The sequence below is a fragment of the Acanthisitta chloris genome, unplaced genomic scaffold, assembly GCF_000695815.1.
Source record: "Acanthisitta chloris isolate BGI_N310 unplaced genomic scaffold, ASM69581v1 scaffold22886, whole genome shotgun sequence".
Lineage (NCBI taxonomy): Eukaryota > Metazoa > Chordata > Aves > Passeriformes > Acanthisittidae > Acanthisitta > Acanthisitta chloris.
Genome location: NW_008676787.1, coordinates 1 through 15,370, shown reverse-complemented (window position 1 = coordinate 15,370; position 15,370 = coordinate 1). Strand labels below are relative to the sequence as shown.

Genomic DNA, 15,370 nt, shown 5'->3' with positions numbered 1-15,370 from the left:
AAAAATAGACAGGCTCATCTCACAAAATATAATCTGGATGCAACACAGCAAAGCTCAAAGGATGCTGAAGTGAAAACCCAAGCATTTGGGAAGTTAATTGCTCCTGTAGGCTCATGATATAGAACACTTTCAACTCTTCCCTTTAAAAATACATCCTGCTATAGATGGGCATGACTTACTCCTCCTGATTTCCTCTGACTGAGGCCAAACTTATTCATGGATATACTGAGTCAAAAATCAGAAATTTAGCTGAAGCTCTTAACCACCCGTTTCAGGCTCAGTCTCTTGTTATAAGCAGCTTACTACCAAAACAGCCCCTGACACAAACTTCCCCTTAAATATGCTTAATTTACTCTGTCTCATATTTACAAGCAGAAGCAGCCCATCTCTGCAAGACAGATTTCCTTCTGCTCTACATAAAGTGCAGCTCTCTAATTTAAGGCAAATTTCAGTGAAATACAAAACCATAGTTTTATTTCAGTATGTACACATTTTAAATTAAAACCAAGAACTCCCTTGAAAAAGGAAAGAATGAGAGGAAAATGTTTCCAAGTTTGGGAATTTTCTGGATTTTAACACAGTCCCAATATTATGTCCCATAGACATATAAATTTGTAAATTTCTTTTCAATAAATGCAAATGAAAAAGAAGAGTGGCAATGTGTACAGTAATTTAGCTCCAGAGATCAGTAAAACACTGGGAAAGTGCAGACATAGTTTTTCATGTTCTGTAGCTTCCTTTAGCAACAGCAACATCCACCAGTATCACATTTCTAAATATATATCCTATATACCTAATGCTAATCTCAGTTCTTTTAGTGTGTATTTCTCATCTCCATCAGTGTCAAATTCCTTAAAGCTCTGTGACTCTGGGGCTGTGGAGCCAAGCAGCTTTTGAAGATCCTCATATGAGAGTTTTCCATCAGCATCTTCAGCTGCTTTTTCAAACAAATTCTGGAGATCTGCAAAGAGAACAAGGATTGAGAAGTAGCTCCTTTAAGTACATAGGAATATCCTATAAGCTGCTTTCCCAGTTTTACAGCACTGTGTCTTACTACCCAGTAATTAAACACAGCCTCCCTGAGTCTGGAGTTTGCCTCTTCTGCTGTCACAAGCTGTCGGTAATGGTCTAGGAGAAAAAAGCATGAACATTTCTGGACTAAATGACATTAAATCTGAAAAAAGTAATCCCTATTTCTGGCCACAACCAACAGCCCATTTTACAACCACTAACTGCATGCAGACAGAGTTCTCCTCCACAAAAGCAAGCTCTGATTGACTGTTGCTATACCAATGGCACAGAGGATATAAAGGGAAAAGTGTCTATTCACTTCCTGATGCAAAGTGTTGCCCTTTCAGTAGCTGAAGAGACTGAACAGCAAGCTCCAGAAACCATTCGTCTGGCCAGGCCGTGTTCTCTTAAAAGAAGAAAAACAGAGAGAAAAGAAAAAAGCCCCAGAACATACACATTCACACCTACATCTTTTTCCTTCAGCACACTAATTCTGCCCTTGACTTCTCTCCTAGTCTCTGGGGCACTTGATATGATACTTTGGTACTCAAAGCAATCATAATTCACTTACATTCCTGTTTAAATCTGTTTCTTTCTGCTGTGTGCTGTTCTCTCCCTTCTGTTGTTTGTGGGGTTTTTTTTATTTATTTACTTTTAAGTCTGTGGCTCCCAAGCTTTTCAAACTGACCTCACTTCTCCCAGAATGCCCAAACACACTTCTGTAATTCCAGATACTGTGTCCTAAACACTTACATGAAATATTCAGGAGTAAAGGTCAGCCTAGAAAGGACATACCTCTGATGTTGGAAATTCCTGGTAAGGACAGATGGTTCAGCTGCCCATTACTCTCCGTGTTGTCACCAGCTGACCTTGAAGCCAGCCTTGAAAGATCTGTGGGCTCTGCTGTAGCACTCGCACTACTTTCAACTGTTACAAAACAGTTTCCATTAGTCTTACTAATTCCGCAGAATTAGCGTTATCAGAAACAAAACTCAAAAAATCTTACAAAACTAATTCTTTTTTTAAGCTGTATGGGATAAGAATGCTGCAAAAATCATTTTCAGAATACAGCAATGTTGCCCCTTTTCACCAATAATTGAAAGGACAGTTTTTGGACAGCTATAGAGCTTTAATATCTCATACTGTAGTAGGAGATGTGTATTTGTAATGAACCACCAGCACAGTTCTATTGCAATGAAGTATCTAAAATCTGATGTTCAGCATCACCTGAATATATACAGCAGAAGTGCAGAACTGGTCAGCAGAGATACAGACCTTTCCTCTGTGGTACACTTACGAAAAAGCAAACCCAGATGTTACTGGATATAAAGTTCTACAAGCTAATCCCTGCAGGCCCTCAAACACAAGCTGTTGATGCATGTGCATCCTGCCATACACATGGAAAGTCACCTTCAAAGTTTTGGAGTCATACAAAATTTTCTGTTTTAGAGACATCAGTTTCCTACCACTCTAACTACATAACCTTCATTGAAATCTTAAGGAACAGTCCAAATTATCCACCTTCATTAGTTATTCTTTGAGTTACACAGGGAATCTCCAGGTTAATGGATCATTATAACAAGACATTCTTACCATTCTTTGATGTCTCAATGGATCTGTCATTTTCTGGCTTGCCTGTGAGAGCACTGATCAGCTGAAGTGTCTCTCTCAGTTTTGATACCTGAGAATCTCTAGTTCCTGTTTTCTGCATATGTAGAGAAAAATAATCTTAGAAAGGACCCTTTCAGTATATGTAGACAATCTGGAAAAGTCTTAAAACATATGAACAACTTTTGAGTGACTTAGAGGTTGATCAAGTTAAAAATTATGAACAAGATTTAAAAACAAAAAGAAAATAAAAATTAAAAATCAATAGAAAGATGTTTAGTAACAAGTTCAGTAATAAGTAATAAGTGGTCAGAAAGAAAACAACAGCATCAGTCCCTCAGCCTGAAAAATAGACAACTATTTTGCAGACACCGATTTCAAAAGAATCTGACATTCAATTTCTGTATTTCCTACAGGAAAGAGCAAGACACTGAGAAACCTTAATATAGAACAGTCAAACATACTTGGAGTGAACACTTACACAATAATTGAATTGCATAACTGTTTCAGATGTTTGCCTGCAGTTCTACCTTTGTGCAGGAGTCACTGTATCTGTCACATTTTTTCATATGCAGTTCCCTTGCTCTTTTTATGAGTAGGTTCCAGATAAAAGGTCGAGTTCACATCAATACAAGCTCAGAACTGACACTGTAGCCCATTCACTCACCCCCAACAGATGGAAACTGAATCCCCAACAGCTGAGCTAGCTGTGCTGAAAGCCTGGCAGTGGGTACTCAAAGCAGCTGCCTGCCAGAGCCTCCTGTTCCACTGGTCCATGGTCTGAACATCCCAAGATTGCTTCAGTTGGATGGAAGGATACTACAACAGCTCTGCTGTGTTATCTCACATGTAGTCAGTGCCAAAATGTGCCACTTTTCTTCCACCCTAATTGACTTCCTGTCCCCAAAATGAGTTGTGTAAATGTCCTTCCCTCTGGATTTTAAACGGCTTGATCAGACTGTTTGCAGACCTTTGCTCAATTAAGTTCCATTTAAAATATGATTAGAGAGATGATTACATGCTCTACTAATCCATTATAATTTGTATTCCCTTACTTTACCTTCAGTTCTTTATTTGACTGAGTTTCACTATCTGGTTGATCTTCACTTTGCACTTTTAGAGAGGTAGTTGCATCATTCCCCTACAGAAAAAAAGTAGTGCAGAGCAGAGTTTATTCCTGTGTATTTTATTTTCCACAGCAGAGTTTATTTCCTTCAAATTTGGCAGGCATAAAGCAGGAAAATAACCAGGGCAGATACATGCTAAGATAAACATGATGTCTTAACAATGAGTTATATAATTTACCCCAGCAACGTCAGCATGTTCCTTTATTGCTAAACATACAGAATATGTTCTTGCAGACTGGTCCCAGTATGGCATACAGCAAGCACTGGAATGATTTATGAACGTATTTAGGCTAGGTTTTTTATTGGGATTTTTTTAGCATCGAAGCACTATTTAACCATGCAGGGTCCCACCTAGCTCCTCAGTGGTTTTAACAGACCTATGCCAGACTAAATCCTAAAACATAGCTCAGTTTGTAAATTCCACACCATTAAGGAATCATCAAAGTCTTAAATGTCACAGTGTTTGGGTCATTTTTCTGTAGTTTCTGCAGGGAAGAAATGACTGCTTCAGAGATACCCTTAATGTTGGGTTATCTGTTTAGAAATACAGAACAAAATCTATCCTTTCATAATAAAATCCTGAGTATCTCAAGTTTCATTCTGATGTTAGTGAGGTTTGAGAAGTTGTATCCATAGTGCATAGAAAGTGTTGAAACTACCAGCCTGAGTAGACACCCTTAGTCATCAAATACTTACCACATTGGTAGACAAGTTCTCTCTTCTGTCCAGATTATTCACAGCAAGGGGAGAGTTTTCAAACAGCAAAACCTTCCGGCTAAGGTTGCCAATGGCTGAATCCACATTTAGGAGTCTGATGTCATTCAACTTTTGGTACGTGACTACAGTATTGTTTAGCTCTTCCAAAGCTGCACGTAGTGCCTGGTTTTCCTGAAATATAAACCCAGCACATGGCAGTTTACTCAACCTCTGCAGCACTCTGGCTATTAACAACACAACAATTGACCCAGTTTCATTGGGAGGTTCAGACTGGCTCTCCACTGACACTGCTGTAAACATCCAGCTGGAAGCTTCCAGAAAGTTACTCCAACTTTCAAAATTTGAAACTGAGATTCTTCCTCAGGGCTAACCTCTTTGTTGCTACTGTAACCACTTCAGCTGTGCCAGTGAACACAGAAAGCCTATTCATCTAGTTTTCCAGGGCAAGCGTTGTAAGCACACCAACTGTTTCTCCCAAGAAAGCAAATACTGGGCATAGTTATACACAAGATTCTTTTTGAGGAAGATGTCAACTGTATTAAATATAAGTGCAGTCATTCCATTCCAACACATTCAGCTAAACACACACACATTAACCTTTTTTTTGTTAATGAATTACTGCTTACCACAGCTCATTACATTGAGGGTGACTCAATACATGCCACTCCCAAATTTGCTCAGATTGGCAAGTACCTGCCATAAACCCATGCCATTAAAAGCCTTTAACTCATTTACATTAGCAAAGAACACCTGTAGTTTGACAGATAGTGTTTCATTTTTTTTACTTCTCACCCAATCAGAACACAAAAAATACTCAGACTAGGATACTTTCCTGCTGCACTTACACAGGAACAAACTACAGCAAAAATATCTTATAGTTTGTTTTGAAGGATGTTATCAGTATTGTCTTGATAAAAAAACCCATACTTTCTTGCACGCTACAGAACTGCAAAACACACAAGTAAGTTACATAGCCATGATACCTGTACCAATATTCTTTATGCAAGGGAGAATAATACCTTTTTGCAATTTTCTGTCAGATTTCTCTCCGTTCCTGGCACAACAGTGGAGGGAAGTGAAGGCATCTGTTTTAATTCCTTCTAAGGAAACAAGTAGAAAATTATCTTACCAAATTCCTGTAAATAAGCTTGAATAACTGGCAGAATGCAGCTAAGGATGTTTTGCCACAATTATAGCCACTCATGTCTGTTGTGCATGCAGTATTTTAACTAGGCTAATAGTTTTCTCTTTCAAACACACAAAGTTCAAATTTATTTTTATTAAACCCTCCTAATTAGCTCTTCTCCATTTAATGAAGGATTATGATACACATTTCACTGCCACATCTATAATGTTTTCATAGCACCCACTGACTGAATCGAGCTTTATTATGTATCTAATTTAGATTTCATCTGCAAGTGTTCTTACTAAAGTACAGCTGTATTGCAGTTTAGCTGAAAAACTGTGATTATTGGCTCAGTTTGTTAACCTCAAGTGAGAGGTCACTGCAAATACAGTAGTTTCTGGTTCATCCTTATACTCATCCTTAATTCAAGCAGTCCCCTGCATCACACAGAAGCAGAGTTTCCCAAGGCTCCACAGCAGTAGAGTAGGAAGCAAAAATCTGCAGGATAAATAGTATAGTGGGGACCAACAATTCTGGCTCCAGATAAATATGTATCCAGTACCATACAGGAGATGTCACACAGGGATTAGATTAACTAATTAATATACCAACCTACTGAAACCTCAAGTATTTCAAAGGCAAAAGGCAGAACTCCACACAGTTCTTTAACCTGCTTCATGCTTAGGCAGGTAACCATTAAAACACAGTGTTAAATCAATGCATTTTTCTTACCACGTCATTCTGGAGTGTTTCTATGGATTTCTTGTATTCTTCAATAGCTGTCTGTATATTTTCAACATCATGAGCCACACTGGTGAGTGTGCTACCTATGTTTGCTACAGTCTGCAATAAAGGAGATGACAGACATCTTAGCCTTCTTCAAACTACACTGCCCCAAAGTTCCAATCTACTAAACACAATGTTTTTGTGGCAGTTTGCCTACAGTTTCACTAACAAAACATGCACGTGAGTTTGAAGTATTTGGAACTTTATTTGCAGTCAAAACTGCAAATTAGACCCATTGCATCTCCAGGCAACAAAGACATACTCTACATCATTAGGGCTTAAGCTGGATAACCAAATTATAGGCTTGTTACTTCCACTCCCACAACAATACAAATGTCCTGGAACTGGAAAACAAAAACCAAACAAACAAACAAAAAACCAAACACACACACAAAAAAGAAAAAGCAGTAATCCTGATATGAAGACATCTTAACTCCTCTCTACACAGAGTATGTGTATTAAATACAAGGATGCTGATATCACCAATTTCTCCTGCCTTAATTGTTTTTCAAGACTACCCATCAGACATATCACACGGTAAAACTCATCAGTCAAAGGTTGCAGATTAGGTTTCCAAGCAAGTATTGCCCTTTTCTAAAGGAAGCATCAGGAAAGTCCCTGTGAATTCCACAGGTACAGTCAGTGTGCTCTAACAGCTACCTCTGCCTCCAACTACTCCTGCTCATCCTTCCCTTGCTTTCACCTATGTGAACTCCCCCTGCCCCCAGCTCTACCTTCAGAAAGAAACTATTCTGTAAAGCTGCACTGGTGCTTTAGCAGCTGACAGCACAGCACCTCTCAGAGCCACACTGCCAGCTAGGACATCCACAAACACTAGTGGAAGTTACAGTAACAGGATAGAGCAGGTCTCTGTTTACCATTACATTTTTGATACCTTCGTCAATCATCACAACGCACAGAACCCATCTAAAAAACTCTCCATTTCCTACGACCCTGTTATGCTCATAAGCTCTTAAGGCACTGAAGTGACCCTCTAGCTACCCAGACTATATTCAAACAACATCCACACAGATCTTTCTGCAGCTCTCCATTCTGCAAGTCTGAACACAGGTTCAGTAAGCAATCTCTCTGCCCTGGAGGACCTCAGGATGCCTTTGGCACCTTTCATCAGTATAAACAAAAGCCACTGTCCAAGGAGACCTCCCTGAGTAATCCTTCAGGGCTCTAATACCTGCAGGCCGTTCCTCACTTCCAGGAATGGTATCTACAGGGAAAAAGGCTTAAGAAAACCAGATTCAACCACAAGAAAAGCAGCATTATCATAGAATCATTTAGGTTGGAAAGGACCTTTAAGATTGAGTCCTGCCATTAACCCTGCACTGCCAAGTCCACCCGAAGTCCCTATCCACATCCTTTAAATACATCCAGAGATGGCAACTCCACCACTGCCCTGTGCAGCCTGTTCCAATGTTTGACAACCCCTTCAGTGAAGAAATTTTTCCGATTATCTAATCTAAACCTCCCTGACACAGCTTGAGGCCTTTTCCTCAAGGCTTGTTACTTGGGAGAAGAGACCGACCCACATCTCACTATAACCCCCTTTCAGGTAGTTGTAGAGAGCAATAATGTCCCCCCAGCCTCCTTTTCTCTGGGCTAAACACCCTCCACTGCTCCTCATAAGACTTGTGCTCCAGGTCCTTCACCAGCTTTGTGGCCCTTCTCTGGACACACTCCACCAAGTCAATGTATTTTTAGCAGTGAGGGGCCCAAAACTGGGGACAGGATTTCAGGTGTAGCCTCACCAGTGCTGAATACAGGGGCACGATCACTGCCCTGGTCCTGTTGGACACACCACTGCTGATACAACATGCCTTAAAAAATCTAGCACGCTTGAAACAGTAAATTAGAAGCATAGGAAATGGCTTTGTATTGCTCCCAGAAAAAGAAACCCTGGCAGCCTGATCAGCCAAACCACAGTAATTGCTTTGTGTATCACTAGCTTGTGGATTATACATTAATTCTGTAGGGATAGGAAATGAGAAGTGGAAATACATAATGCCACAAAGACTGGACTCATATTAGGTGTTAACCCAACGTATATGATTATTGCTAAATAAACAGAACTGCCATGGCAGAGCAGGGCAAGTCTCAACAAGACAAAGTAAACTGGGGAGTGCTTTGGCAAAGAATGCTCAGCTAAGGCACATGGCAAGACACTTAACAGAAAGCAATCAATTTTCTTTTCCAATTAAAAAAGTTAAACAAGCCATCTATTTGCAAGCAGAGTTATAAAACTGCAGACAGACTTTTTCCAAGTGTCTTAAATGATATTAAGATTCGCAACTTGAAGGAAAGTAACAATAAAGATCATCTCCAAGGTAAATATTTGGCAATGCATTTGTTTGTATTATGTTGTCACAAGTGACAAACAAGGCCTTCAAGGTTTTTACCTCACATACATTATCACAGGACCATAAAATATCAAGTATATGAAGTCAAACTTTAAGACAAGAGAAACAAATATTTCTCGTGGGCAATTCAGGCAGCACCTGTTGTCACTGCTGTCCCCAAGAGCCCAGCTGCAGCTTGGCAGCACAGAACACATTTAGTGACAGCCACATTTACAGTACTTGCCTTCTGAAGTTTCTCTACTGTGAGAGGAAGAGAAATCAGACCAGCAGCAGACTTTATGTTGTTTTTGAGATGACTTACTATTGTAGTCAATAGTGATATCTAAAACCAAAAAGGAATACTTAGAATTAGGCAACATAATCCTGATTCTGACCTTCCCCACTATTAATGGCCTAATGTGTAACATTAAAACCTATGGCAATACAAAATTCTCTATGTGCACACACAAAACACTCCTGTCTTTAGGTTAGACATGCTGCCTAGGCTACATAAAAAAATGTTCTGCCTCTTGCAAAAGAACAAGATTTTATTTAATTTTTTTAACTGAATGAAAGCCATAGAAGACCCTTCTTTTCAAGTAAGGCACCCACTGCCAATGTTACATTCATCCTCTTAGAGAGAAGATTTAAAAAATTGTGCAAGAAGTGATTACATGGAGGAAATATTCATCCACTTCCGTATTTAGCAATCAAATCTGCCTGGCAAAATCCAGTGAAGCCACACCAACTTCTCCAGCTGAGTGACAGGCAAAGTTGCATGTTATCAGCCAAACCTTCTGCTACAGAGGTAGAACAGTCACAACCTAGGTACAGCAGGTTATCTCAATTTCTGTTAACTGTTCGACCCTGACAGCAAGTTACTCAATGCATCTTCATTCCAATCTAGAGGTTGTCAAATAAATTGAGAACTACATGGAGTCACTCATTGCTAATGCTAACACCCTGAGATCATTTTGTAGCCATCAGTAGTCAAAACAAAGAAAACCAATTTCTTCTTACATCTGACAGCACAAAAGTGGAGTGGATAAAATCCACTTTCTTCTGGTTTTAAAAAAAAAAAAAAAAAAAGAGTTGTTTAGCAAGCTGAGGAAATGGACAAGATCCTGATTTTACATTAGGTCAGTGTTGATCAGCTGGCATTTCAACTATCTAGCTCCACAGCTGTGAATATTGGCTGAGGTAATTCCCAGCAGCACATCGCAACAATTCATGGAAAAAAAAAGCCCAGTAACTAAAATTTTGATCCCCAGTAGATCTGGCTCAAATCGTAACCAGACCCTGAAGTAACTCAAGGGTCTGCAAGAACCACGTGCAAGTATCTTTATCATCCAGGTGCAGATAAGAGCATTTTAAAAGTCTCATGAAGAACCTAAATAACTGTGGATAAAGCACATTGTCAGATGCCAAAGAAAGCAAATTGAATTTTCGGATATACTTATGTGCCCCAGAAAGCACTTAACCACCACATGGGACTGAAGAAAAACCAATCTGAGCAGGCACCTCAGTACTCTCAGAAATTAAACCCAAAGCATCTGTGTCAAGGAGGGTTCAGACACACACCTCTTGATACCATTCACTGCAAACAGCTCTGAACGTTTACCCTCTGGGGCAAAAATGTCAGTAAGAGCCTTGCTTCATTAACTCATTTGAAGAATGAGTTAATAGAGCAGCTGAGGAAACAGCTCTGTTAAGTGGCTTAGTTCGAGCTGCATAAACAGCACCAGGACTTACACCAGCTCAGAGTTCAGTGTGTTAGCAGATTTTATATTCACGAGACATCACTACTCTATCTGTAGCAACAGGAACTTGCACTGAGTCAGGTAACTCTTCTCCATGCTTATTAAACGTTTGAAGACACTATCAGAAATTTGAAATGTCAACTATCTCCTCATAAACATCTCAACTATTTAGCAAGAAAATTAAGAACTACAGAGTTCTCAGGCTCTTTTAAAATTCTGCCTGAAGTCTTTCCACCAGTTACGCAACTCCTCCTCTGTGTGATCACACTCCAGTCCAGCTGGATCCTCAAGCTGGTTTATGCTTGTTTAATAATGAAGTTTATACTCTATTTTAACTTCAAAAATAAAAGTTTAGCATATGGTCACAGAAGTCCTTAGATAAAAGCACAGCACTGTACCTGAAATTAATTTATGTAAAAATAAATTTGAATGGAATATTTTACTGTGTCCCAAAACCAAGGACTTATCCCTCTCACCTGATAATTGATCTCTGTGATATTTGTCCAAATTTTATTCAGTCCCAGTTCTCCAGTCTCAATTTGTTCTAGCTGCTTTTGGTTCTGCACCAAATCTTCGTTCAGTTTAGGAATTTCTTGGAATGATGTCTTTTGATTAGATTCCACTAGAGAAATGAAACAATGATTAAATATATTTACAAACAAACACCTCAAAAGTCCAGGTAAACAACGTTAAAAGGCAGAAAGCAAATTACAAACAGCAACAGCAGAAGGCAATAACAGTTTCTCCATGTGGGTTTATTGCCAGTTCAGAATTGTTTGTTAAGAACGACAGCTCTTTTTCGCTTTAATAGTACCAGTATCTGCAGAGAGAACCCAGAGAGACTGTGCTAATTTAAGACTTTGCATAGTACTGTCATTCTGGCAAGCCTCAGCAGGTCTTTATTTAGTGCAGTTATTTTGCAGTACCTTCACAGGGGAACATGAAATAGTAATGGGCCTGTGAATAAGAACTGCCAACAGTAGGAAGGCAAAACAGGCAGGTGGAATGAACCTCAGTGTCCTTTTCAAGCCTGCAAAGGGGCTCTGCCGATGAAGTGAATTTCAAAGAGATTGATGTGATTACAGTTGCTCTGTATGACAGAAAGACAACTGAAAAAAACCAACTTATAAGCTTATACACTAACTAACACCTGTTGGTAAACAAATCAGTCAACAAGGCCCTTGGAAATAAAGTCAGCTATTACTGCAATTAATGGTACAGGAAGGTGGAAACGTGCAGCTCAAAGCAATTCAAGAGAGCCTCAGAAATGCAGCTCTTCCAGATCTGCAGTGACTAAGCTGTTTAGCTCTAAGCGCTATTAGGCAATTCTAAATCCCCAGGTCTGAGAAACAAATAAGTAAAGGTTTTGAGATGGAGATGACAGAGTTCTCCAAAATCTGCACCTCCACCCTGTAAGGCTCCACAACAAACTGCCATCATTCAGAGCAGCCTGCTAAAGCAGTGGGACCTATGTGCTATGTAGCTAGCAGCTCCCAGAACAAATTTCCATGCGTGACTCATCCAGTCACAAGGGGAAACCTGTGGGGTGGATGCCCAAACACACACAACTGGAAAGCTGTGCATCTTCAAAAACCCATTGTACTTCTCTTGGAAAAGAGTTCCAGAAGTACTTGGTAGGTGCATCTGCACTGATCACCCAAGATCCAAGTAACACTTTCAGTTAAATAAGACCTCGAGAGGTGTATTTTAGCTGAAATGGACTGAGAGCGAATTGTGTTTGACACAAGCAGTTCACACTGGATCTGATGTTTCAGAGGATCTTGGAGACAAATCATTTCCTGCTTTGCCACTCTCACTGTGTATAAGGAGACTCCACTCAAGAGCTTTTTGCAGTGCTAGGAAGGTTAAGCACCACATGTGTTCTTAGCATCATTGCTAACAACTGCAGGGAAACACCACGACTTGCTCCTATTCCAAACATACTAGATGCAAAAAGTCTTGTTTTTAAAAAAGCATTCATACCATCTTCAGTTTGTGCCAAGGATGGCAGAACATAACAAATACCACCACAGGAATCTGCTCTGAGGGGGAAGAAAATCTGGATGAATATTCAGAGGAGAAAGGTTCCTTTTCTGAACTCGCTGTAGGACAGATGGATCACATGCCTTTGTTCCTCAGTTCACCCACACATCTCACCAAGGCACAGTGCTACCTTTGGGAACCAGGTTGTTCTTGCTGCCTGCTTTTTTGTTATTGTTTTTAAATGCTGTGCCTCATTATGAGGCTCCCATCCAACTTCTAGTCATGCCATTACAGTGGCAAGGAAATCTGACACGTTTATCACCAGACAAAGTATTAAATGCACAGCTTTTCTATCAGAGCTATTAAGAAGAAAAACAAGCCCATCTGTAATTGCCAGACAGTGTGCTCAGAAAGAACAGCTGCTTTAACAAAGAGGTCTGTGTAGAACAGGAATGATGAAATTCAGCTACGCTAAAGCCAACAAATGTCCTTGTGCAAAACTTTGACTGCCAGTACACACTCAGAGCAGAGCAGCCCATGAAGAGCAGCAGTTGGCTTACCCACAACACAGGAACAGCTACTGCAGAGCTGCTGGGTATGCTCCCAGCCACAAAGCAGCCCCTGGAAGTGAAGGCATCCTCCCTAACAGGTGGACAGCAGTTGCAGCTAACTTTCAGAGCTCAGTATCAGTTAATACAAAAGCACATCTATCAGGAATTCTTTCCCTTCCACCCAGCCCACCCATTCCACCTTGGCAGGCATTTCCCCACCTCACATCAGCCACACACCAAAGAATTTCTGCACACATTTCCTCAATACCTCTTTTCCCACAAGCAAATAAAACCCTTTGCTTAATCTCCAGCCCTAGCAGCCTCCTATTTTTTAATCTCATTTCACCAGCCTTATTTTTCAGGTCATCTTCATGTCCTGGGCAAAAAAGCTCGAACATGAAGACTGAAGCGATGGGACGAAACCCACAGTAACAGTAGTGCTCCTCAGGTGAAACACAGCTACCTTGCTTTCCTGAAGCAGCCAGTGACTACCTGAATGATTAAGCTTCACTCCCTTCTGCTCCGTTCACACAGCTCCTTAGCTTATCCTTGCCTTTTTCCATACATATAGGATTTTAAGCACTACTAAAATAAGGCACCAAAACATATCTTGTGCCCAGAGTTGAGGTACAGAGGACCAAGAGTATACCTTAATCTCACCAATCTGTGGCAACTCAGCATTACAATAGTTTTAGTACTGAAATCTTACACGGACTGGGAAAACCCGAGATCTACAAGCAAAACACTCCTTACTTCAAAGTAATAAACATGATCTAACTCCACACCATATGCAGCCTGACATAAAAGTTGAACAAGAACACGTCAACACAAGCAAGATAAACATTCAAATGATATGAAGAAAGCAGCACAAAACCAAAGCAACATTCAAACTGCAGTAACACCATAGCAACTATCAGAGGGATTTTTTTAAGAGTTCAAGACAAGGACATTATTTTCCATTATTTTTTTTAAGGGATGCATCAAAATCCCCCAGACTGCGTTGACAGGGCTGACCAGAACTTTTTCAATAGGGTCTTTCTTCGAAAAAGAACACTCCTAAGACCAAAGCCAGGAATTCTAGAAATGTATGTACAAGGAGCTACAGGCCCACCTAGTCCCTGCTCCTCAGAAGATATACAACAGGCGAGAACATATAACAGCCACCTTAGATTCACCAAGCCTCCAAGTGTTCTTGGCGCAAAGAACCCCTCAGTTCACAGGCAGCTTGTCTACTCAGTACCTTCAGACTTTGAGTGAGCAGGTGAGAAACTAAATCTCTTCATACTGCCGAAGGAAAATGTCAAACAGTGGTTACATTCATACTTACTAGTTCGAAACTTCTCCTTTATTGCATCCAGATCCTCCTTGAGAGCCACCTGCATCCAGACCAAGCCAACACAGGCTACCACACAAGCGGCAACAATGACGAACGCACATAATGGGTAACAGAACTTGCAGCATCGTAGATAGTCTCCCCTGCATAAAACAAAATCACAGGCTGTGAATATACAACAGCACCTAGAAAAGTCTTACTTTAAATGCCGTTCTAGCAAAGTAAGGGACAGCAGGGCACCAGCACACATTTTGGCTGACAAGAGCTGACAAAGAGTGTTTCCAGGAATAAACAAGGCTGTAAAGTGAGGTCAGGGCTGTTGCTCTCTGTTCAGCTTATCCTCAGGAGGCACATCTAGCATATTTAAAAGCAGCTGTCAGGTTTTCCTTAGTAAGATCTCCTGCTCTGCTCATGCAAGTTTGTTAGGCACATCTGCTTGACAGCCTGGAAAACATGCTTCAATTCAGAGTACTGCCACAATGTTACAACAAGTACTTCTGGAGTATTCTAAATTGCAAAAGCCCAAGTCTCCCTGTGACGTGCCTACTTTCAGTTATTCTCAGAAGCTTATTATTAATGCTGCTACTCAGTTGAAAAGCTTATTTATTGGCAAAAGGACATCACGCCCGTGAGAAGAGCAGCACTGCGCCAGCTCGCAGGTGCAGAACTATGCCACACTGAACACACACAGACAACTGCGCTCAACACCTCCAGCTGCTGTCCCCGAGCCGCTCGAAGCACACCGCTGAGCGCAAAACGGGAAAACCAACACGAAACAAGCCAGAAGATGGTCTAGTGGAAGGTGCTGATGGCAGAGGGCGTAAAACTGGATGATCTTTAGTGTCGCTTCCAACCCAACCTGTGTTTAGACGACTCATCTATCCCGCAGCCAGGCGAGCTGCCGGGTGGGACACACTCAGCGCAGCTCCGGGTGCTCCCAGCCTCACCCGCACACCAGCACCCCGCGGAGCCAGGGCAGGCGCCTCCCTCCCGCCCGGACCCCGCGGCGCCCCGGGC

The 15,370-nt window shown here is 40.9% G+C and overlaps 1 protein-coding gene across 1 annotated transcript; it reads right to left on the bottom strand.

Annotated features, from left to right (window-relative positions):
• Positions 1-785: 785 nt before the first annotated feature.
• EFCAB14 (EF-hand calcium binding domain 14) lies at positions 786-14,402 on the bottom strand. The gene is made up of 10 exons (XM_009076270.1): positions 14,348-14,402; positions 10,963-11,108; positions 8,971-9,069; positions 6,322-6,432; positions 5,483-5,560; positions 4,443-4,634; positions 3,680-3,760; positions 2,605-2,716; positions 1,807-1,938; positions 786-961 (listed from the first exon to the last, which is right to left on the bottom strand). Exons 1-10 carry the CDS (start codon positions 14,400-14,402, stop codon positions 786-788), a joined length of 1,182 nt encoding a protein of 393 aa, XP_009074518.1.
• Positions 14,403-15,370: the final 968 nt, after the last annotated feature.

Coding starts and splice junctions, on each gene's coding strand:
- EFCAB14 (XM_009076270.1), bottom strand. CDS start 14,402: ATGCAGGTGGCTCTCAAGGAGGATCTGGATGCAATAAAGGAGAAGTTT. Junction 5,561..6,321: donor AAACACTCCAGAATGACGTG/GTAAGAAAAATG, acceptor TTTCCTTAGAAG/GAATTAAAACAGATGCCTTC. Junction 2,717..3,679: donor AGTCAAATAAAGAACTGAAG/GTAAAGTAAGGG, acceptor CTACATATGCAG/AAAACAGGAACTAGAGATTC.